The sequence below is a fragment of the Saccoglossus kowalevskii genome, chromosome 4, assembly GCF_978046115.1.
Source record: "Saccoglossus kowalevskii chromosome 4, keSacKowa6.1, whole genome shotgun sequence".
Lineage (NCBI taxonomy): Eukaryota > Metazoa > Hemichordata > Enteropneusta > Harrimaniidae > Saccoglossus > Saccoglossus kowalevskii.
In genome coordinates this window covers 14,654,856-14,682,292 of record NC_140644.1, presented here as the reverse complement: position 1 = coordinate 14,682,292, position 27,437 = coordinate 14,654,856, and the positions used below count along the sequence as shown (strand labels likewise).

Genomic DNA, 27,437 nt, shown 5'->3' with positions numbered 1-27,437 from the left:
AATTTTTTTCTAGAATTTTTTTAATTTTCTTTTGCATCTCATTTGCATAATTTTCGACTAATCAACTATCCCTGAATAACTTTGAAAGATCATATGACATAGTATTTAATTCCAAAATATGAAGTCCAGGCGATAAGCCGTTTTTTAGAAGAAGATTTTAGAATGTTTTTTCATATTTTTTTTGTTCTTTTATATGGTCACGTGACCTCATTTTATAGACATAATTGCAATATCTCAAGCACTGTTACAGATAGGAACATGCAACCAGTGCAATATTGAAGTGATGGTACATGAAATTCTACTAACAAACAAGATGACCATATATGGTCATGTGATCTCATTAAATATGCATAAATGTAATATATCAAGCACTGTTACAGATAGCGACATGCAACCTGTGCAATATCGAAGCTATAAGACACGAGATGTGACTAACTAATGTGATGACCATATATGGTCATGTGACTTCATCAAATATGCATAAATGTAATAACTCAAGAACAGTTACAGACGGGAACATGCAACCAGTGCAATATTGAAGTGATGGTACATGAAATTTTACTAACAAACAAGATGACCATATATGGTCATGTGACCTCATTGAATATGATTAAATGTAATATATCAAGCACTGTAAGAGTTAGGGACATGCATCCTGTGCAATATTGAAGGTATGGGTCAAGAGATGTGACTAACTAATGTGATGACCATATACGGTCATGTGACTTCATTAAATATGCATAATTGAATTATCTCAAGCACTGTTACAGTTAGAAACATGCAACTTGTGCAATATCGAAGCTGTGAGACAAGAGATGTGACTAACTAATGTGATGACCATATATGGTCATGTAACTTCATCAAATATGCATACATGAAATAACTCAAGCACTGTTACAGACATGAACATGCAACCTGTGCAAAATCGAAGCTATGGGACATGAGATGTGAGTAACTAATGTGATGACCATATATGGTCATGTGACTTCAACAAATATGCATAAATGTAATAACTCAAGCACAGTTACAGACGGGAACATGCAACCAGTGCAATATTGTAGTGATGGTACATGAAATTTTACTAACAAACAAGATGACCATATATGGTCATGTGACCTCATTGAACATGCATAAATGTAATAACTCAAGCACAGTAAACAGACGGGAACATGCAACCTGTGCAATATCGAAGCTATGAGACAAGAGATGTGACTAACTAATGTGATGACCATATATGGTCATGTGACATCATCAAATATGCACCTCTAGCACTGTTACAGATAGAAACATACAACCAGTGCAATATTGAAGTTATTGCACAACAGAGGTGACTAACATATCCGATGACCATATATGGTCATATGACCTCATCAAATATGCATAAATGTAATAACTCCAGCACTGTTACAGATAGGAACAAGCAACCAATGCCATATTGAAGTTACTGCACAACAGAGATGACAGCCATATCTGATGACCATATGTGGTCATGTGACCTCATCAAACATGCATAAATATAATAACTCAAGCACTGTCACATGCAACCTGTGCAATATCGAAACTATGGGACAAGAGATGTGAATAACTAATGTGATGACCATATATGGTCATGTGACCTCAACAAATATGCATAAATGTAATAACTCAAGCACTGTTGATGACAGGAACATGCAACTAGTGCAATATTGAAAGTCTTGCACAAGAGAGATGACTAACATATCTGATGCCCATACACGGTCATGTGACATCATTAAATATGCATAAATGTAATAACTCAAGCACTGTTACAGACGGGAACATGCAACCTGTGCAATATTGAATCTATGGAACAAGAGATGTGACTAACTAATGTGATGACCATATATGGTCATGTGACCTCGTCAAATATGCGTAAATGTTATATCTCAAGCACTGTTACAGATAGGAACATGCAACCAATGCAATATTGAAGTTATTGCACAACAGAGCTGACAAAAACATCCGATGACCATATATGGTCATGGGACATCATTAAATATGCAAGACTGTAATACCTTAAACACTGTTACAGACAGGAACATGTAACATGTTTAGTATGAAGACCATGCAATTCCTTTAATATATTATTGTCAGTGTTGCTGATTTTGGAACACTGCTAATAAGTCAGTGGGCTCGAAACCCGACATTGCTGCAACGCAGCTATATTTATTATTATTAGGGTTTCGAGCCCATTTGGTCGAAACCCTTTTGTAATTGTTCCGTTTATTATTATTATTAGGTTTTCAAGACACATGTCTTGGAAACCTTTTGTAATTGTTATGTTTTTTATTATTATTATTATTATTATTCCGCCAGATTTTTCGCTAAGCGTCATTCGAACACCGTTGCACATATTTTGAAATTTTTTTCAGATGTTTGTAAAGTCTGATGAGATCTAGTGCATATCCTAAGATGACGCATATTGGTCACGTGGTACGGCGGCCATTTTGAATTTTAGGCAAAAAATAGCATGCTGATTTAAGCACCTTTCTGAGGGTCTAGGAGTCTCAAACTTTCGCTTAAAAGAAGCATTGGCCCTAGAGCTACGTATTTCATGAAAAAAAAGTTGAACGGTCATGTGACTTTTTTTTCTAGAATTTTCTGAAATATTGTTTTGCATCTCATTTGCATAATTTTGATCGTATCAAAATTCCACGCCATAATTTTGAAGAACATAATACATACTACATGTTAATCAAAGAATCATGGAAGTGCGACAAGTAGTTTTAGAGCAGTTGATTTATGAATATTTTTCACATTTTATATAAAATAGTCAGCAATGTTGCATTATGGGAAAGGGGGGAGGGCCCATATACGATACACATTGAATTGACATATATTGAGAACTATTGCACATACAAACATGGAACTAACGCTATATTGAAGACATTGGACAAGAGAATTGACCAAAATATTAGATGACCATATATGGTCATGCAACTCATTAAATATGCATGTCTCTAATATCTCAGGCACTATTGCAAGTACAAACATGGAACCAATGCTATATTGAAAACATTGAACAAAAGAATTGATCAACATAGTGTATGACCATATATGGTCATAGAACTCATTAAATATGCGTGTCTCTAATATCTCAGGCACTATTGCAAGTACAAACCTGGAAGTAACGCTGTATTGAAGACATTGGACAAGAGAATTGACCAAAAAATTGGATGACCAAATATGGTCATAGAACTCATTAAATATGCATGTCTCTAATATCTCAGGCACTATTGCAAGTACAAACATGGAACCAATGCTATATTGAAGACATTGGACAAAAGAATTGACCAACACATTCGATGACCATATATGGTCATAGAACCCATTAAATATGCATATCCATAATATATCGATCACTTTGAAAGATATAGACATGTACCCAAACCTATATTGAAGACATTGGACAAGAGAATTGACCAACACATTCGATGACCATATATGGTCATAGAACTCATTAAATATGCATGTCTCTAATATCTCAGCCACTATTGCAAACACAAACATGGAACCAATGTTATATTGAAGACATTGGACAAAAGGATTGACCAACACATTCGATGACCATATATGGCTATAGAACTCATTAAATATGCATATCCATAATATCTCGAGCACTTTTAAAGATAGAGACATGTGCCCTAACCTATACTGAAGGCATTGGACAAAAGAATTGACCAACATTTTAAATGACCATATATGGTCATGCAACTCATTAAATATGCAAGTGTCTAATATCTTAGGCACTGTTGCAAGTAGGACCATTGAACCAATGCTATATTGAAGATATTGGAGAAGAGAATTGACAAACATACCCGATGACTATATATGGTCATGGAACTCATTGAATATGCATGGCTATAATATCTCGGACACTATCACATATACAAACATGGAACCAAAGTTAATTTTGAGGGCTATTGCAAACAGTCATACATGGCCATGCATTGCATGTGACTTGGCCATGTGCCATGGTCTTGAAAACCGGTGATTGCTGCTATGCAGCTATATTTATTATTAGGGTTTCGAGCCCATTTGGTCGAAACCCTATTGTAATTGTTCCGTTTATTATTATTATTATTATTATTATTATTCTTCCGCCTAAATTTTTGGTCACGCTTTATGTCAACACCGTTGGACCGATCAGTTCCATACTTGCCACAATGGTAAGCTGTATGAGATCTGGTGCATATCCTAAGTTCAGACACATAGGTCACATGACCAGGCCGCCATCTTGGATTAAAGGCGAAATTTTCAATGCCGAATTGCACACCTTTCTGTGGGTCTGAGTGCTCCAATTTTTTTATGATAGTAGCAGTGCGACAAGGGATACAAATTTCATCAAAAAAAACTTTAGCGGTCACGTGACTAATTTTTTTCTAGAATTTTTTTAATTTTCTTTTGCATCTCATTTGCATAATTTTCGACTAATCAAGTATCCCTGAATAACTTTGAAAGATCATATGACATAGTATTTAATTCCAAAATATGAAGTCCAGGCGATAAGCCGTTTTTTAGAAGAAGATTTTAGAATGTTTTTTCATATTTTTTTTGTTCTTTTATATGGTCACGTGACCTCATTTTATAGACATAATTGCAATATCTCAAGCACTGTTACAGATAGGAACATGCAACCAGTGCAATATTGAAGTGATGGTACATGAAATTCTACTAACAAACAAGATTACCATATATGGTCATGTGATCTCATTAAATATGCATAAATGTAATATATCAAGCACTGTTACAGATAGCGACATGCAACCTGTGCAATATCGAAGCTATAAGACACGAGATGTGACTAACTAATGTGATGACCATATATGGTCATGTGACTTCATCAAATATGCATAAATGTAATAACTCAAGAACAGTTACAGACGGGAACATGCAACCAGTGCAATATTGAAGTGATGGTACATGAAATTTTACTAACAAACAAGATGACCATATATGGTCATGTGACCTCATTGAATATGATTAAATGTAATATATCAAGCACTGTAAGAGTTAGGGACATGCATCCTGTGCAATATCGAAGGTATGGGTCAAGAGATGTGACTAACTAATGTGATGACCATATATGGTCATGTGACTTCATTAAATATGCATAATTGAATTATCTCAAGCACTGTTACAGTTAGAAACATGCAACCTGTGCAATATCGAAGCTGTGAGACAAGAGATGTGACTAACTAATGTGATGACCATATATGGTCATGTAACTTCATCAAATATGCATACATGAAATAACTCAAGCACTGTTACAGACATGAACATGCAACCTGTGCAAAATCGAAGCTATGGGACATGAGATGTGAGTAACTAATGTGATGACCATATATGGTCATGTGACTTCAACAAATATGCATAAATGTAATAACTCAAGCACAGTTACAGACGGGAACATGCAACCAGTGCAATATTGTAGTGATGGTACATGAAATTTTACTAACAAACAAGATGACCATATATGGTCATGTGACCTCATTGAACATGCATAAATGTAATAACTCAAGCACAGTAAACAGACGGGAACATGCAACCTGTGCAATATCGAAGCTATGAGACAAGAGATGTGACTAACTAATGTGATGACCATATATGGTCATGTGACATCATCAAATATGCATCTCTAGCACTGTTACAGATAGAAACATACAACCAGTGCAATATTGAAGTTATTGCACAACAGAGGTGACTAACATATCCGATGACCATATATGGTCATATGACCTCATCAAATATGCATAAATGTAATAACTCCAGCATTGTTACAGATAGGAACATGCAACCAATGCCATATTGAAGTTACTGCACAACAGAGATGACAGCCATATCTGATGACCATATATGGTCATGTGACCTCATCAAACATGCATAAATATAATAACTCAAGCACTGTCACATGCAACCTGTGCAATATCGAAACTATGGGACAAGAGATGTGAATAACTAATGTGATGACCATATATGGTCATGTGACCTCAACAAATATGCATAAATGTAATAACTCAAGCACTGTTACAGACAGGAACATGCAACTAGTGCAATATTGAAAGTCTTGCACAAGAGAGATGACTAACATATCTGATGCCCATACACGGTCATGTGACATCATTAAATATGCATAAATGTAATAACTCAAGCACTGTTACAGACGGGAACATGCAACCTGTGCAATATTGAATCTATGGAACAAGAGATGTGACTAACTAATGTGATGACCATATATGGTCATGTGACCTCGTCAAATATGCGTAAATGTTATATCTCAAGCACTGTTACAGATAGGAACATGCAACCAATGCAATATTGAAGTTATTGCACAACAGAGCTGACAAAAACATCCGATGACCATATATGGTCATGGGACATCATTAAATATGCAAGACTGTAATACTTTAAACACTGTTACAGACAGGAACATGTAACATGTTTAGTATGAAGACCATGCAATTCCTTTAATATATTATTGTCAGTGTTGCTGATTTTGGAACGCTGCTAATAAGTCAGTGGGCTCGAAACCCGACATTGCTGCAACGCAGCTATATTTATTATTATTATTCTTCCGCCTAAATTTTTGGTCACGCTTTATGTCAACACCGTTGGACCGATCAGTTTCATACTTGCCAAAATGGTAAAGCTGTATGAGATCTGGTGCATATCCTAAGTTCAGACACATAGGTCACATGACCAGGCCGCCATCTTGGATTAAAGGCGAAATTTTCAATGCCGAATTGCGCACCTTTCTGAGGGTCTGAGTGCGCCAATTTTTTTACGATAGTAGCAGTGCGACAAGGGCTACAAATTTCATCAAAAAAAACTTTAGCGGTCACGTGACTTTTTTTTTTAGAATTTTTTTAAATTTTGTTTTGCATCTCATTTGCATAATTTTCGACAAATCAACTAACCCTGAATAACTTTGTAAGATCATATGACATAGTATTTAATTCCAAAATATCGAGTCCAGGCGATAAGCCGTTTTTTATAAGAAGATTTTAGAATGTTTTTTCATATTTTTTTGTTCTTTTATATGGTCACGTGACCTCATTTTATAGACATAATTGCAATATCTCAAGCACTGTTACAGATAGGAACATGCAACCAGTGCAATTTTGAAGTGATGGTACATGAAATTCTACTAACAAACAAGATGACCATATATGGTCATGTGATCTCATTAAATATGCATGAATGTAATATATCAAGCACTGTTACAGATAGGGACATGCAACCTGTGCAATATCGAAGCTATAAGACACGAGATGTGACTAACTAATGTCATGACCATATATGGTCATGTGACTTCATCAAATATACATAAATGTAATAACTCAAGCACTGTTACAGACGGGAACATGCAACCTGTGCAATATCGAAGCTATGGGGCAAGAGATGTGACTAACTAATGTGATGACCATATATGGTCATGTGACCTCATCAAATATGCATAAATGTTATATTTGAAACACAGTAACAGATAGAAACACACAACCTGTGCAATATCGAAGCTATGAGAGAAGATATGTGACTAACACATCTGATGCCCATACACGGTCATGTGACATCATTAAATATGCAAAATGTAATAACTCAAGCACTGTTACAGACGGGAACATGCAACCTGTGCAATATCGAATCTATGGAACAAGAGATGTGACTAACTAATGTGATGACCACATATGGTCATGTGACCTCATCAAATATGCATAAATGTTATATCTCAAGCACTGTTACAGATAGGAAAATGCAACCAATGCAATATTGAAGTTATTGCACAACAGAGCTGACAAAAACATCCGATGACCATATATGGTCATGGGACATCATTAAATTTGCAAGATTGTAATACCTTAAGCACTGTTACAGACAGGAACATGCAACATGTTTAGTATGAAGGTCATGCAATTTCCTATAATATATTATTGTCAATGATGCTGATTTTGGAACGCTGCTAATAAGTCAGTGGGCTCGAAACCCGACATTGCTGCAACGCAGCTATATTTAGGGTTTCGAGCCCATTTGGTCGAAACCCTATTGTAATTGTTCCGTTTATTATTATTATTATGATTCCGCCTAAATTTTTGGTCACGCTTTATGTCAATGCTGTTGGACCGATCAGCTCCATACTTGCCATAATGGTAAAGCTGGATGAGATCTGGTGCATATCCTAAGTTCAGACACATAGGTCACATGACCAGGCCGCCATCTTGGGTTAAAGACGAAATTTTCAATGCCGAATTGCACACCTTTCTGAGGGTCTGAGTGCTCCAAATTTTTTATGGCAGTAGCAGTGGGAGAAGGGCTACAAATTTCATCAAAAAAAAATTTAGCGGTCACGTGACTAATTTTTTTCTAGAATTTTTTTAATTTTGTTTTGCATCTCATTTGCATAATTTTCGACTAATCAACTAACCCTGAATAACTTTGAAAGATCATATGACATAGTATTTAATTCCAAAATATGAAGTCCAGGCGATAAGCCGTTTTTTAGAAGAAGATTTTAGAATGTTTTTTCATATTTTTTTGTTCTTTTATATGGTCACGTGACCTCATTTTGTAGACATAATTGCAATATCTCAGGCACTGTTACAGATAGGGACATGCAACTAGTGCAATATTGAAGTGATGGTACAAGAAATTTTACTTACAAACAAGATGACCATATATGGTCATGTGACCTCATTAAATATGCATTAATGTAATATATCAAGCACTGATACAGATACGAACATGCAACCTGTGCAATATCGAAGCTATGAGGCAAAATATGTGACTAACTAATGTGATGACCATATATGGTCATGTGACCTCATCAAATATGCGTAAATGTAATAAGTCAAGCACTGTTACAGACGGGAACATGCAACCTGTGCAATATTGAAGCTATGAGACAAGAGATGTGACTAACTAATGTGATGACCATATATGGTCATGTGAGCTCATCAAATATGGATAAATGTAATAACTCAAGCACTGTTACAGACATGATCATGCAACTAGTGCAATATTGAAGGTCTTGCACAAGAGAGATGACTAACACCTCTGATGACCATATATGGTCATGTGACCTCATCAAATATGCATAAATGTAATAACTCAAGCCCTGTTACAGATAGGAACATGTAACCAGTGCAATATTGAAATTATTGCACAACAGAGGTAACTAACATATCCGATGACCGTATATGGTCATGTGACCTCATCAAATATACATAAATGTAATAACTCAAGCACTGTTACAGACAGGAACATGCAACTAGTGCAATATTGAAGGTCTTGCACAAGAGAGATGACTAACACATCTGATGACCATACACGGTCATGTGACATCATTAAATATTCATAAATGTAATAACTCAAGCACTGTTACAGATGGGAACATGCAACCTGTGCAATATCGAATCTATGGAACAAGAGATGTGACTAACTAATGTAATGACCATATATGGTCATGTGACATCATTAAATATGCAAGATTGTAATACCTTAAGCACTGTTACAGACAGGAACATGTAACATGTTTAGTATGAAGGCCATGCAATTTCCTTTAATATATTATGGTCAATGATGCTGATTTTGGAACGCTGCTAATAAGGCAGTGGGCTCGAAACCCGACATTGCTGCAACGCAGCTATATTTAGGGTTTCGAGCCCATTTGGTCGAAACCCTTTTGTAATTGTTCCGTTTATTATTATTAGGGTTTCGAGCCCATTTGGTCGAAACCCTATTGTAATTGTTCCGTTTATTATTATTATTATTATTATTATTATTATTATTCTTCCGCCTAAATTTTTGGTCACGCTTTATGTCAACGCCGTTGGACCGATCAATTCAATACTTGCCACAATGGTAAAGCTATATGAGATCTGGTGCATATCCTAAGTTCAGACACGTAGGTCACATGACCAGGCCGCCATCTTGGATTAAAGGCGAAATTTTCAATGCCGAATTGCGCACCTTTCTGAGGGTCTGAGTGCTCCATTTTTTTTATGATAGTAGCAGTGCGACAAGGGCTACAAATCTCATCAAAAAAAACTTTAGCGGTCACGTGACTTTTTTTTTTAGAATTTTTTTAAATTTTGTTTTGCATCTCATTTGCATAATTTTCGACAAATCAACTAACCCTGAATAACTTTGAAAGATCATATGACATAGTATTTAATTCCAAAATATCGAGTCCAGGCGATAAGCCGTTTTTTATAAGAAGATTTTAGAATGTTTTTTCATATTTTTTTGTTCTTTTATATGGTCACGTGACCTCATTTTATAGACATAATTGCAATATCTCAAGCACTGTTACAGATAGGAACATGCAACCAGTGCAATTTTGAAGTGATGGTACATGAAATTCTACTAACAAACAAGATGACCATATATGGTCATGTGATCTCATTAAATATGCATGAATGTAATATATCAAGCACTGTTACAGATAGGGACATGCAACCTGTGCAATATCAAAGCTATAAGACACGAGATGTGACTAACTAATGTCATGACCATATATGGTCATGTGACTTCATCAAATATACATAAATGTAATAACTCAAGCACTGTTACAGACGGGAACATGCAACCTGTGCAATATCGAAGCTATGGGACAAGAGATGTGACTAACTAATGTGATGACCATATATGGTCATGTGACCTCATCAAATATGCATAAATGTTATATTTGAAACACAGTAACAGATAGAAACACACAACCTGTGCAATATCGAAGCTATGAGACAAGATATGTGACTAACACATCTGATGCCCATACACGGTCATGTGACATCATTAAATATGCATAAATGTAATAACTCAAGCACTGTTACAGACGGGAACATGCAACCTGTGCAATATCGAATCTATGGAACAAGAGATGTGACTAACTAATGTGATGACCACATATGGTCATGTGACCTCATCAAATATGCATAAATGTTATATCTCAAGCACTGTTACAGATAGGAAAATGCAACCAATGCAATATTGAAGTTATTGCACAACAGAGCTGACAAAAACATCCGATGACCATATATGGTCATGGGACATCATTAAATATGCAAGATTGTAATACCTTAAGCACTGTTACAGACAGGAACATGCAACATGTTTAGTATGAAGGCCATGCAATTTCCTATAATATATTATTGTCAATGATGCTGATTTTGGAACGCTGCTAATAAGTCAGTGGGCTCGAAACCCGACATTGCTGCAACGCAGCTATATTTATTATTATTAGGGTTTCGAGCCCATTTGGTCGAAACCCTTTTGTAATTGTTCCGTTTATTATTATTATTATTATTATTATTATTATTATTCTTCCGCCTAAATTTTTGGTCACGCTTTATGTCAACACCGTTGGACCGATCAGTTCCATACTTGCCACAGTGATAAAGCTGTATGAGATCTGGTGCATATCCTAAGTTCAGACACATAGGTCACATGACCAGGCCGCCATCTTGGATTAAAGGCGAAATTTTCAATGCCGAATTGCGCACCTTTCTGAGGGTCTGAGTGCTCCAATTTTTTTATGATAGTAGCAGTGCGACAAGGGCTACAAATATCATCAAAAAAACTTTAGCGGTCACGTGACTTTTTTTTTAGAATTTTTTTAAATTTTGTTTTGCATCTCATTTGCATAATTTTCGACAAATCAACTAACCCTGAATAACTTTGAAAGATCATATGACATAGTATTTAATTCTAAAATATGGAAGTCCAGGCGAAAAGCCGTTTTTTATAAGAAGATTTTAGAATGTTTTTTCATATTTTTTGTTCTTTTATATGGTCACGTGACCTCATTTTATAGACATAATTGCAATATCTCAAGCACTGTTACAGATAGGAACATGCAACCAGTGCAATATTGAAGTGATGGTACATGAAATTCTACTAACAAACAAGATGACCATATATGGTCATGTGATCCCATTAAATATGCATAAATGTAATATATCAAGCACTGTTACAGATAGGGACATGCAACCTGTGCAATATCGAAGCTATAAGACACGAGATGTGACTAACTAATGTGATGACCATATATGGTCATGTGACTTCATCAAATATGCATAAATGTAATAACTCAAGCACAGTTACAGACGGGAACATGCAACCAGTGCAATATTGAAGTGATGGTACATGAAATTTTACTAACAAACAAGATGACCATATATGGTCATGTGACCTCATTGAATATGCATAAATGTAATATATCAAGCACTGCAAGAGTTAGGGACATGCAACCTGTGCAATATCGAAGGTATGGGTCAAGAGATGTGACTAACTAATGTGATGACCATATATGGTCATGTGACTTCATTAAATATGCATAATTGAATTATCTCAAGCACTGTTACAGATAGAAACATGCAACCTATGCAATATCGAAGCTATGAGACAAGAGATGTGACTAACTAATGTGATGACCATATATGGTCATGTAACTTCATCAAATATGCATAAATGTAATAACTCAAGCACTGTTACAGATAGGAACACGCAACCAGTGCAATATTGAAGCTATTGCACAACAGAAGTGACTAACACATCCGATGACCATATATGGTCATGTGACCTCATCAAATAAGCATAAATGTAATAACTCAAGCACTATTACAGACGGGAACATGCAACCTGTGCAATATCGAATCTATGGAACAAGAGATGTGACTAACTAATGTGATGACCATATATGGTCATGTGACTTCATCAAATATGCATAAATGTAATAACTCAAGCACAGTTACAGACGGGAACATGCAACCAGTGCAATATTGAAGTGATGGTACATGAAATTTTACTAACAAACAAGATGACCATATATGGTCATGTGACCTCATTGAATATGCATAAATGTAATATATCAAGCATTGCAAGAGTTAGGGACATGCAACCTGTGCAATATCGAAGGTATGGGTCAAGAGATGTGGCTAACTAATGTGATGACCATATATGGTCATGTGACCTCATCAAATATGCATAAATGTTATATCTCAAGCACTGTTACAGATAGGAACATGCAACCAATGCAATATTGAAGTTATTGCACAACAGAGCTGACAAAAACATCAGATGACCATATATGGTCATGGGACATCATTAAATATGCGAGATTGTAATACCTTAAGCACTGTTACAGACAGGAACATGTAACATGTTTAGTATGAAGGCCATGCAATTTCCTTTAATATATTATTGTCAATGATGCTGATTTTGGAACGCTGCTAATAAGTCAGTGGGCTCGAAACCCGACATTGCTGCAACGCAGCTATATTTATTATTATTATTATTATTATTATTCTTCCGCCTAAATTTTTGGTCACGCTTTATGTCAACGCCGTTGGACCGATCAATTCAATACTTGCCACAATGGTAAAGCTATATGAGATCTGGTGCATATCCTAAGTTCAGACACGTAGGTCACATGACCAGGCCGCCATCTTGGATTAAAGGCGAAATTTTCAATGCCGAATTGCGCACCTTTCTGAGGGTCTGAGTGCTCCAATTTTTTTATGATAGTAGCAGTGCGACAAGGGCTACAAATATCATTAAAAAAAACTTTAGCGGTCACGTGACTTTTTTTTTTAGAATTTTTTTAAATTTTGTTTTGCATCTCATTTGCATAATTTTCGACAAATCAACTAACCCTGAATAACTTTGAAAGATCATATGACATAGTATTTAATTCCAAAATATCGAGTCCAGGCGATAAGCCGTTTTTTATAAGAAGATTTTAGAATGTTTTTTCATATTTTTTTGTTCTTTTATATGGTCACGTGACCTCATTTTATAGACATAATTGCAATATCTCAAGCACTGTTACAGATAGGAACATGCAACCAGTGCAATATTGAAGTGATGGTACATGAAATTCTACTAACAAACAAGATGACCATATATGGTCATGTGATCTCATTACATATGCATAAATGTAATATATCAAGCACTGTTACAGATAGGGACATGCAACCTGTGCAATATCGAAGCTATAAGACACGAGATGTGACTAACTAATGTGATGACCATATATGGTCATGTGACTTCATCAAATATGCATAAATGTAATAACTCAAGCACAGTTACAGACGGGAACATGCAACCAGTGCAATATTGAAGTGATGGTACATGAAATTTTACTAACAAACAAGATGACCATATATGGTCATTTGACCTCATTGAATATGCATAAATGTAATATATCAAGCACTGCAAGAGTTAGGGACATGCAACCTGTGCAATATCGAAGGTACGGGTCAAGAGATGTGGCTAACTAATGCGATGACCATATATGGTCATGTGACTTCATTAAATATGCATAATTGAATTATCTCAAGCACTGTTACAGACATGAACATGCAACCTGTGCAAAATCGAAGCTGTGGGACATGAGATGTGAGTAACTAATGTGATGACCGTATATGGTCATGTGACGTCATTAAATATGCATAACTGTAATATCTCAAGCAGAATCACAGATAGAGACATGCAACCTATGCAATATCGAAGCTATGAGACAAGAGATGTGGCTAACTAATGTGATGACCATATATGGTCATGTAAAATCATCAAATATGCATAAATGTAATAACTCAAGCACTGTTACAGATAGGAACATGCAACCAGTGCAATATTGAAGCTATTGCACAACAGAAGTGACTAACACATCCGATGACCATATATGGTCATGTGACCTCATCAAATATGCATAAATGTTATATCTCAAGCACTGTTACAGATAGGAACATGCAACCAGTGCAATATTGAAGCTATTGCACAACAGAGCTGACAAAAACATCCAATGACCATATATGGTCATGGGACATCATTGAATATGCATAAATGTAATATATCAAGCACTGTTACAGATAGGAACATGCAACCAGTGCAATATTAAAGCTATTGCACAACAGAGCTGACAAAAACATCCAATGACCATATATGGTCATGGGACATCATTGAATATGCATAAATGTAATATATCAAGCACTGTTGCAGACGGGAACATGCAACCTGTGCAATATCGAAGCTATGGGACAAGAGATGTGACTAACTAATGTGATGACCATATATGGTCATGTGACCTCATCAAATATGCATAAATGTTATATTTGAAACACAGTAACAGATAGAAACACACAACCTGTGCAATATCGAAGCAATGGGTCAAGAGATGTGACTAACTAATGTGATGACTATATATGATCATGTGACCTCATTAAATATGCAAGATTGTAATACCTTAAGCACTGTTACAGACAGGAACATGCAACATGTTTAGTATGAAGGCCATGCAATTTCCATTAATATATTATTGTCAATGATGCTGATTTTGGAATGCTGCGAATAAGTCAGTGGGCTCGAAACCCGACATTGCTGCAAAGCAGCTATATTTATTATTATTATTATTTTTCCGCCGTTTTTATAAATCACTGTAACTTGAAAAATAATGCTGCGATTGATTAGGCATTTTGCATGCTGATGAAGGGCCATGAGTTGTGGTGCATACCCAAAAACCAGCCATGTAGGTCACATGACCTGGCCGCCATCTTAGGTAGAACACAAACCGGAAGTGCTCAATTGCACCACTTTCTGAGGGTCTAGGAACTTCCGGTTTTTTTGTGTGGCATCATTGGCTCATGTCTAGCAAATATCAGCAATAAAATCTTTAGCGGTCATGTGACCTTGGCCACCATATTGGATTTTCCGAAAATTGACAAAAAACTTTTAAAATCTTCTTCTCAAAAATGGCTCATTCATGTGATTATACATTTGCTTTGCAGCACCTATGGCCATAGCCCTACAAAGTGACTGAAGCAGATTTTTGAAAAATGGCTTCCTTTGGCAGCCATCTTGGATTTAATAAAAAGTGAAAGTACGCTATAACTCATGAACAATTTGCCAGATTTAAACCAAAGTTGGCATACAACATCCCTTCAATAAGATGATTATGTGTTCATAAAAATATTTCCCATGATTCAAGTGGTTTTGGCGGCCATATTGAATTTATCAAAAAATTGCAAAAAACATCAAAAAATTATCTTGTTAAAAACTGCTTGCTTGTTTGAAAAGCAATTTAGCATATAGTATCTCTGTTGATAGCTCTACAAAGTTACTGAAGCAGATTTTCGAAAAATGGCTTCCTTTGGCAGCCATCTTGGATTTAGTAAAAAGTGAAAGTACGCTATAACTTATGAACGATTTGCCAGATTTAAACAAAACTTGGCATACAACATCCACTCAATGAGATGATTATGTGTTCATAAAAATATTTCCCATGATTCAAGTGGTTTTGGCGGCCATGTTGAATTTGGCACAAAAATGCAAAAAACCTCAAAAAATGTTCTTGTTAAAAACTGCTGTAGCACTGCTATAGCACTGCTTAGCATATAGTATAGTAGCATATAGTATCTCTGTTGATAGCTCTACAAAGTTACTGAAGCAGATTGTTGGAAAATGACTTCCTTTGGCAGCCATCTTGGATTTAGTAAAAAGTGAAATTACGCAATAACTCATGAACAATTTGCCAGATTGAAACCAAAATTGGCGTACAACATCCCTTAAATAAGATGATTATGTATTCATGAAAGTATTTCCCATGATTCAAGTGGTTTTGGCGGCCATCTTGAATTTATCAAAAAACGGAACAAAATTCGAACAAATTTTCTTCTTAAAAACTGCCTGCATGTTTGACTAGCAATTTAGAATATGGCACCTATGTTGATAGCTCTACAAAGTTACTGAAACAGATTATTGAAAAATGGCTTCTATGGGCAGCCATCTTGAATTTAGTAAAAGAGAGAAAGTTCTATAACTCATGAACTATTTGCCAGACTTCGGTATGTGGAATCCTTGCATTAAATTTATCATATTCCTGTGAAATCAAATCCATATATTGTGTAGTTTTTCTGCCATCTTGCATTTAGTTAAAACAAAGCTTCTTAAAACTAATGTTACGACCTACAGCATACAGCCTCCATGTAGTGAGTTGATTATGTTCGTGAATTTAATGTTAACTAGAAATGCCCTACAGCATATAAATACTATTTATACAAATTTTAGCATATTTTATCCTTATATATTCATAACGTCTCGAAAGTACTTTTATTAACGATGATATAAAAATAACGAAAATAATTATTTTGATTAACCAAAAGTATCACAGAATAAGGACTGTCATTCCCAGTCGATATATAGATATATTTGCATCCGTTTGATTTAATTGCAAACATGTTAGCCAACAGTATATTATTCATTCAGTGTGCCTGAACCTAATGTTATAAGAACTATTGTATATAGAGAAGGGAGATTGAAAAAAAAATATGGCACAATATGTGGGAAACCGATTAGATGGACATGGTTATGTGGTTCATCAAATGTGCACAATTATAATATCCTGAACAGTTTTCAGTATGAATATGCATCTATTGGCATAATTGTGTCATGCATTCATTGTTCTAATCCTCACATGCATGTGTTTGTCAAGCCAGGGTACAGTAATATAAGAAACATTTGCTTAGGAGATTCCTTGACATATAACTGAGTAAATCACGTAGTTTTGTTATTTCAGCAATGATTCATTTATTTTGGCAACATCAATAAAAATATGTACAAAAACTATTACATGTGGTTTAGGATACATATGATACAGTCATCTAAATAAGCAAATGACATTATATATCAGTAAATAAGTTCATCAGCTAAGTTCATAATGTGAAACAAAAAAGAAACTGGTTTTCAAAATCTAATTGAAGATTAAAATTATAGTGAAATCATGTATACATGTATTCAACAACACTAGAATATATCACAACAGATACATGATTATAAAATCAATACAATGCATTGTCTTTCTTAGATAACTATGTCTATCACGTCAGATTTTATGTTTTTAACGTTCTGATAGAGTCATACAGTCTATACATACGAACTAATAATTTTCGACTGACACTGACATTATAATAAACGCTCCTAGTACTAAATATATAATATATGGTCTTGTTACATATTCATAATATATTTGGCAAATATTAGTGCGCAAATTCAGAGAACGCATGCTTGGATTTCTTCTGTGAAAATATGTTTAACATAACATTGAGAAACAACAAGGCTACAGGATTAAAAATGAATCTTTACATTTCGTTGCTTTGAAAACATTGTTCTAACCATATATAAAAGTTTTGTTTATTTTACCTAAACAGATTCCGTATTTCTGATAATAATTTGGCTAAAAGAAATAAGGTATAATTTACAACCCAGAAAAACGATAACAAAATCCTATTAACTAAACTACTCAAAATAGTTTAGGGGACACCGAAATAGCCCGATTCAAACATGATTTCTTTTTTTAGTTACAACTACAATAAATCAGAGGAAAATGCATGTTATGATAGCACATTTCACAGGAATGACAATTATAATAATGAATGTATTATAATTGGTGACACAACACCGTCCAACACATGCACGATAATATGAACAGTTTATCCATCGCATGACAGTAAATACTATGAATAGTTAATTGGGTCCATATTAGATGAATACCAAGTCAATCAAATCAGTATTGTCACCGTCGGCCTCCGTCTGTCTAAGAAGACGATGGGTTGTGCCATGATGTGGTTGAACTTGAGCAGCATCTGTGGTGGCTGTAGAGCTCAATCCTTGAGTGACAGTCCCTGTCACAGTCCCCACAGATGAAAACTGAGTTGTCGAGTGAGCTGGTAGATTCTTTACTCCTCAGTCGCTTTTGTTGCTGTCTTTCGTGTCTGTCCTCCTCTGCGCCCTGGATGCCTTTGCTGACTGTTTGTCTCCATGCTGATTGGTCATCGGCTGTTATCTCCCATGACTGTGTGTCTATGTGAGTAGCCTTGAGGTCTGTTTTACAGACATCAGAGAACCTCAGGCGTGGCCGACCAACTGGACGTGTTCCTTCCACAGCAAGTCCTTTGGAAGACGTATCTTGTCCATACAGCTAACATGACCAAGTCAGCGCAGTTGTCTTTGGCTCAGCATGGCGAAGGTTGGTGTTGTCTTGGCCTTGCTGAGAACTTCACGGTTGGTGATCTTGTCTTCCCGGGTGATCCCTAATGGTCGACGTAGGCACCTCATGTGGTAGGCGTTTAGTTTAGCCTCCTGTTTTGTGTAAGTTGCCCATGTTTCACTACTGTATAGAAGAGTGCAGAGAACACATGTGTTGTAGACTTTCAACTTCGTCCTAAGAGTCACGTTTTTGTTCTCCCAGACTCTCTTTGTCAGCTCGGACATCACTCCTGTGGCGTTCCAATGCGAGCATGTATCTCTGCATCAAGGGAAAGGTTCTGAGAGATGTTTGAGTCCAAGTATCTGAAGTTGTCGACCACAGCCAACTGCGAGTCATCGATTTGGATGGAGGGTGGTATTTGAGGGTCCTGTGCCATTACCTCCGTCTTCTTAATGCTGATTGTGAGCGCAAACTCTTTGCAGGTTTTAAAGAAGCGGTCCATAAGTCGTCGAAGACCGTCATGACCGTCGTTGAACACTTGTGATCTTGGACTTAGCCCAGAGCCGAGCCCAGTTGAAGAGTTTTCTGTCGTGCCTGGTGTGAACATATACACTGTCAGATGAAGAGCCAAAGGCGCAGTACAGAAGGAGAGAGAAGAAGATTCCAAAGAGTGTGGGGCGAGCTTGCATCCTTGCTTAACACCGCTGTGAATGTTGAATAGTTCAGATGAATCCCCATCGAAGCTGACAGTGCCTTTCATGCCTGTATAGAAAGAGCTTTGCTGGGCAGCTTATGTGCTGAAGAAGACTGAATAAGCCACTGCGGCTTACCAGGTCGAAGGCCTGTATAGAGTATGGAGGTTGTCGCTTTTCCCTGCACTTTTCCTGGAGTTGTCTCACAGAGAAGATCATGTCTATGGTGGAGCGACCTGATCTAAAACCACATTGTGATTCTGGATAACTCGTTCTGCGAGGGAAACAGTATTGACATAGGCAATATGTGACATCATGTGCATGATGTGTCTCGGTTTACCATTTCAAACTTATATTCGTTGTCCAGCAGGCTTATATGTTTGATGTAATTCGGTTATGGAGAGGGGGAGGCGTTAATCAACTTGTATCATAATGCTGTCACCACATTAAGTGATTATGCTATCCTACTGTGGCATCGATGAAGTGTTCACCAGCCTGTATGAAATGATATTTCAATCACATCATCCATGAGATCATTGACTTGGCTTGGTATGATTAATGTTCCAAAGGCGCTGAATTTGACATCGATGACCATAGTTCGGCTGTTAAAACCTGCGACAAGATGGTATCACTCTCATCGAAAGTTGTCACAAATGGGTGGTTTAACCTTAGTCATTTCTGTGCTGTTGAAAAGCTTTGACACATATAGGTGTCACAGTTATTATTCGTACACTTCCATGCTGAAATTATTAATGACGTGGTGTCATGCTTGTAGAATGTGTGACAACATAACATGCATTTCGAGCAGGTTTATGATTGCTACATATAATTTTCCTATATTGGAACCCAAACCAAACATGCAAGGTTGTGTCAATATAACAGTTACATAACATTAAACAATATATAATGTCAGAAGCAAGGTGTTCCCTAAATTGTTTTGAGTAGTATCGATAAATACATTTTTTTATTGGGAGGGGGGCACTTGACCGATATCATGTGAATAATTAAAATTATAAATGTCTTAAAGTAAAGTTGCAATTACGTTACTGCTCTGCTGAAATTATTAGACCTCAAAATATAGGTTCTATATACAAAGTCCTTAATTACATTATATATCTTGCATAACGATCTATACTAAGCACGTGTAAACAATGACATTATGGTGGTCAACAACATTACATTGATCAGCAAAACAATTTAACATAAAATAGATAAATAAACAAATGCCACGTAACTGCAACTATCTCATCTGTTAAAAAACAATCAAATTTATTTTTTGTTATAAAAAAATAAGTTAGCGAAATATCCATGTCAGTAAGTGCCCCCCTCCCAATCCTATAATGAGTGAAGTGGAGTGGGGTGGGTGGGCGTGTCCCTTAGTTTTACTTTCACGCCCAGGAATGCTATTCGCGTAGTACAAGTAGGGAGGGAGTTTTAATATCTATATACATTATATTTTTCCCTATAATAGACTTATCACTTAAGTGTGATTCTAGCATTCCAGTTGTAGCAATGTTGACATCTATAGGAAGGTAGGAAATCAAGGTAGGAATTTCAATAATAATAAATCTAGGTTGAGTGTACCAAAATAATACTTTCAGAACCGAATAATCACAGCATCATGAAACCCATAATATGTTTGTATAACTTCAACATTAAGAATGTCAACGTTTTTAATGTATACATGGTCAATCAACGTTCCACTTTCTGTAGTTGGTAAGGCAACACATTGTTTGAATCCTTGCTTTTCCAAAATGTTCTGCACACTGGAAGACACAAGTATATTTTCGTTGAAATCACCAATAATAATGTTACTTGCAGATATTTTACTCATTTCACTAACCAGACACAATAGGTTTTCTCTAAACACATTAGCTCTATACGACCGCGGTCTATATATAACAGCTACTGACACACGTATGTCTTTCACATAAAAAGCTAAGTACTCCAAATTAGACACATGTAGCTTGAGGAATTCAGTACTTTTATGAATGCTAGAATAAACTGCTACACCTCCATGTGCCTGTTGTTTCAAATCTGATGTTATCTCATTAGATGTATCATAAGATAATGACCGTGGTTTGTGATGAAAATCAAAATCTTTTAATTGCAATTCACTATATAGTTGCCCATCCAGTAGCCAGGTTTCTGTCAAACACATAAAATCAACATTAACAAATCTTTTATCGCATTTGATATCTTCAAAATGAGATAATAATCCTTCAACATTGTATAGAAAGATAGTATATTGGCAAGCCTTCTCTGACACTGATTTTGATGTCAAGTATTTTGGCATGCTTAATAGAGCTGATTCAATCTTTTCATTGCAATACATACTCGATTCCTTGAAATCTTGAATAATAAGGCCATCTAATGTCTTAACTCTACTCAAGGCTACATAAGCTTGCCCTGGAGAAAATATTTTATTTAATGATACTACAGCTTTCTCTACTGTTAATCCTTGTACTTTGTGTATAGTGCATGCATAAGCTAGCTTTAATGGATATTGTCTTCTAATGCCTCCGCCATTGTTTACTCTGTCCTCTGATGGCTTTATAGGTGTGCTATTTGGTGATAATACAGAGAAGCTTCCAGATTTACTGCGTAGTTTAGTACCAACCTTCACGTTATCAAACACTACATATATACAGGATGGAAATAAGTTATTGTCTTTAAAAGAAATATGTGAAATTTTGCCAAAAACACCATTTACTAGACCATCAGATACATCAATATTTTTAATTAACATTACACGAGCATTTATAGCCAAAGTAACCGTCTTTGCCAAGTTTGTATTGTAGACTTTGACATAGTTCCTCTCTCTCTGTTCTAGTTTTTTAGTTTTAGTATTTTTAGAAAAGTCTTGAGCATTAATACATATGGGGTTTGAACAAGTTGCATGAAGCATGTTTATATTACATTGATCCACATCTTTATTTGTTGCAAATATATGCATACCATTGTACTCTTCACCAGTTTCACATAGACGAAACATGTTCACAACACTTGCTGGTAATTCATCAGATTTTCTTCGTGTTCTGACGCTATTTAATGCCTCAGCAAACTGTTGATCTTGCTGCCTTACTACATCTGTTAATTCAGCAATGGCGAAATAATCATTCCACAGATCCATGCCTTCGCTACTAACATACAAAGCTTTTCCTTTTACAGGTGGTAATTGATAAAAATCGCCTACAGCAATCACAGAAACATTCCCAAATGGTGAATAGTCACCAGTCTGTTTGATTTGCCTTAATCTCCCATGTATATAACAAAGCAACTTCTTGTCAACCATTGAAATTTCATCAATAATAAGAATCTGCAGACTACTTAGTTTGGAACGAATGGTGGTTAATGTATCTTGTCCTAGTGGTTGATATGGCAATTTGGCATCAACTGCAATTGAGAAAGTACTATGGACAGTGGTTGCATTTATGTTGAACGCAGCTACACCGGTTGGTGCTGTTAACAGAACAGAAATATCATCTGGATTTGGTAGAATACGAGCAAGAATTCTTGAAGCCTCATAATACACAGCCTTGATAACATGAGATTTTCCTGTTCCTGCTCCTCCACTTAAGAACATGTGAAATGGTGCAACATTCTTGCCATTAGCTTTATCTAAACACCATTGTCGAACAGTGTAGAATATATCATGCTGTTTATCATTAAGTGATCTCATCAATATTTTAGCCTCATTTTTGGACATTCCACACTGATTATATACTTCTTTACAAACGTCTTTTTTATCTTTGTGCAACAAGTCTGGAATTGAATCTTCACTTTCTGATTCATTAGATACCGAATTCGTACTAGCTGATTCTAAACATTCTAATCTTTCCTTCTCAGACTCTGGGTGAATTTGTGCCCATGCATCTTCTAAAAGAGGGCATGACTCAAGCATTTGCTCAGCTGCGTCAATAACATCAACATCTTTCTCAAACATTGCTTTATTTCTGTCAACTATAGATTTTACCTTTTCAGGCCAATTGTTCTTGTATTTCACAGCACCAGTTTGATAAAACTCTTCAAATGAATGGAATTGTTTAGGTTTTAACTGGCATTCAGCTCTGTATGGTAGAAAAAGTTGCAATATACTCTGATAATGCTTCTCTGGTTGCTTAGTTACTGAAAATCTTGCATATCTGACAACTGCAGGATCAGTTCTTGTTCTCTTTTGCATGTAACCTAGACCATTATTAAGTTCAATAACTTTATTGTTATCAATATTTCTTTTTCTTTCTACCTCTGATGTAGGTACAATTCTGTATTCAGAAGCAAAACTTGCAAGACACATGGTATTAATTTTATTTGGTCTATTCTTATAACGATCAAGCATACTTGTCATCCAGATGTTTTCATTGTTGAGATCTCCGCCTTTACTCATGCTCTTTAAAATTGCTAGTGGAAGACTCATTTTAATTGGATTATCGCCTGTAGGAATAAATTGTACTTTTCTTGAGCATTCTTTCAACCTCAAATTACAAACTCTGTATACAGCTTCCTGAGCACTCAACTCACGGTTGTGAAGATATACACCTCCAATTTTTTTCATTGCAAGTTTTGCATCCATATTCCCTTCTTTTGATGCTTCCCTCTGTGCATGATCTAACAACAATCCCATTTCTCGTTCTGCTTTTGAAATGTAGCTAATAATGTACACAACACAACTGTAGGCATCCACAATATATTGTATGTCCATATTTGCATTCCAACATCTCAGAAGATCTTTGTTATGTTGATTTACCCAAACATCAGAAGGTTGCCGTTTTAAAACTATGCTTGTTTTCTTTGTCAACACGTTACACGCTTTCTCAAAGTTTTCTTGGGTTAATTCAATGTAAGCAAACAAGGATGAAACAGATGTGAAGTTCTTTTCAGAATTCAGTAGTATATTCCAGATTTTTGTCAGAATTGCCGTGGCTGTATCTTTAGTCATCTCATTTCCTTGGTCTGTTTCTTGATATTCTGATTCACTATCAACATAATTCTGTATGACATCATCAGTTTCAATTGTTTTCTCTTCTTTGTCATTAGATTTGGATGCATCAGTTCGAGCAATAAAGGTTTTTCCTGAAGGTGGGCGTGGGAAATTAAATCTACAAGTAGTACCAACTTTTTTGCAAGTTTTTGAATGTCTTGTACTGTGTTTTTGTACACTATTCACAATCTCATTAAGTTCTTCATCTTGTTCTGAAGAAGGCATTTCACAAGTGACATATTTGTCCACAAATGTTGTTACTTCTTCGTCATCATCTTTATCAATAATTGGTGCATCCTTTACCCAAAAAAGACAATGTGTATGAGGAGAACCACGTTGCTGAAATTCAACACGGTAAAAATAATCTACTATTTCGCCAATAGGTGCTGCAGGTGACATTATTACCTGTTTCAAAAAAGAGTGGAATCTGTGTTCAAACATTCGAGCTGCAGTTACAGGGTTGTTTCTTAATACAGAACATTTTTCAGACCAATCAAGCTCTTCAAAACTTCGTGTATCACCTTCTTCTCGAAGAATACATTCAATTATTTCAGGCCATCTCGTGTCAGCTGATGAAAATGAACAAAACCATGTAGGTATACCAAGCTGTCTTAACATTGCAAATAAATCTTTCTGTGTACTTTGCCAAAAAGGTGGTGTTCCACGGATGGGTTTCAAAAACTTGTATCCCTCATTGTGCTTAAGAATGTCAGTCAATGACTGTGAATTTGTTAAAGTTGCAGCTGTTACAGATTGACCACCTGCTTTACCAGAACCTTTGCGTAAGGCAATAGACACATTTGAGACAACTTGTTGTACTTCTGACAAATACTGAGCATAAAATATAAAATCTGTATTTTTTGCAAATCTACCATCTGCATTCATCAAACGAGTATGCAGATATCTTGACAATGTTATTTTTTCAGTGCGTTTGTCATGAAATGTTGGTGATCCTTCAGGATACAATACAGGAAAAGACTTTGCTTCATTACCCTCATTCATTAACATTTTAACTGGACTATTTCCTTCAGAAGGGGCAATACAAGATATTTCATCAGAAGGTTGATCAAGAACTTCGGGTCCAACATCAACTGGTTGAAGACATGTATCTAAAAGTAATCCATCTTTTTCTTCTTCATTGTCCTCAAAATCTCTATTTTTTCTTCAGAATGTTTTGAGGCACTATCTTCGCTATCTGGTGTTTCGATTTCTTCTTCAATTTTTGCTAAAGGATTAACCCAATTTTTGTTAAAACAAACATCACTATACCATTTATTGTTCTTCTGGAGATATACTAATGCATTCTTTATATGAGCCTCATTTACAAAGTGATACTGATAATGGCCCTTGTATGTTAGTTTCCGCTTCAGTTTTACTTTTATCATTTGGTCATCTGATTCACATCTTGGTAAAATGGATGTAGCTTTATCAATGCTAGAAGGGACACATACAACTGGTCCATGAACACCATTCTGTCCACCTTTTGGTAAAGCCAACAGTTTCATAAAAGGAATGTGCAATGCCACCAAATGTTGTTCAAGAGAGTTTAAGCATTTTAATTCATCTGGAATAGGCTTCAGATTAAGATTGTTGGTAACTGCTTCGCATGGAATTTTACCACTCAGAATTTTCCTTTGACAAGTAAAACAAATCCATAATTTACACTGTCCATTTTTCAAATATAAACATTCACTATCACTAGAACACACACTGCTACATTTGTGTAGATAATCTTCAGTAATACACTTATCTGCAATTAATGCAACATTCCCACCTTTTTTGGTGTACACCTCTTTTTTACAATGAATGACTTGGTTTCTGAAAAGTCGCCGATGGCATACTGCACAGACAAAATCTGGACCATGGGCAATCTCATTTCTAAACATAGCCAATACATTTGTAAAATATTGTTTCTTATTTGATTCTATTAATCTCTTGGTGGTTGTTCTATTTAAAACATCTTTTCTATGCTGTTCATTCTTTTTATTTGTTGTAATACTCCTGGCTTTCACAGCTTCTCTGTGCGACAGATTATATTTATATTTTGCTCTACTCCTTGTCTTACAAACTTCCCTATGTATGTCATTCTGTTCATATTTCACTTTGCTTCTTGCCTTTACAGATTCTCTGTGTAATTCATCATCTTTATATTTAGTTATGCTTTTAGATTTCACAGAATTCCTGTGTAATTCATCATCTTTATATTTAGTTATGCTTCTAGATTTCACAGAATCCCTGTGTAATTCATTACCTTTATATTTAGTTATGCTTCTAGATTTCACAGACTCCCTGTGTAATTCATCACCTTTATATTTAGTAATGCTTCTAGTTTTCATGCACTTCCTGTGTGATTCATTATCTTTATATTTGGCAATGCTTCTAGTTTTTATAGACTCCCTGTGCATTTCGTCATATTTATATTTTGTAATGCTTCTAGTTTTTATAGACTCCCTGTGCATTTCGTCATATTTATACTTTGTAATGCTTCTTGTCTTCACAGCTTCTCTGCGAGACTTATTACTTGCATAATGTTGAATCATGTTCTTTTTTTTTCTTTGGCAAAAACTGTCATCATTGTAATATCGCTCTCGCTGTTTCTCTAGTTTACGTTTTTTACCCACATGTTGCCCAGCTTGTTTAGCACTTTGTTTTCTTTGAAAATATTCTTTCAAACTTTTAAGATGGGCACGTCTGCCCCTAGATCGTGTAATTTTTGCTGGTTTAGTTAAAGTATTTGGTACATCATCTGACTCTATATTGATATCAT

The 27,437-nt window shown here is 35.7% G+C and overlaps 1 protein-coding gene across 1 annotated transcript; it reads right to left on the bottom strand.

Annotated features, from left to right (window-relative positions):
• Positions 1–21,286: 21,286 nt before the first annotated feature.
• LOC100378309 (uncharacterized) lies at positions 21,287–25,678 on the bottom strand. The gene has a single exon (XM_085498260.1). The coding sequence runs from the start codon at positions 25,676–25,678 to the stop codon at positions 21,287–21,289; it is 4,392 nt and encodes a 1,463-aa protein (XP_085354386.1).
• Between the last annotated feature and the right edge of the window lie 1,759 nt (positions 25,679–27,437).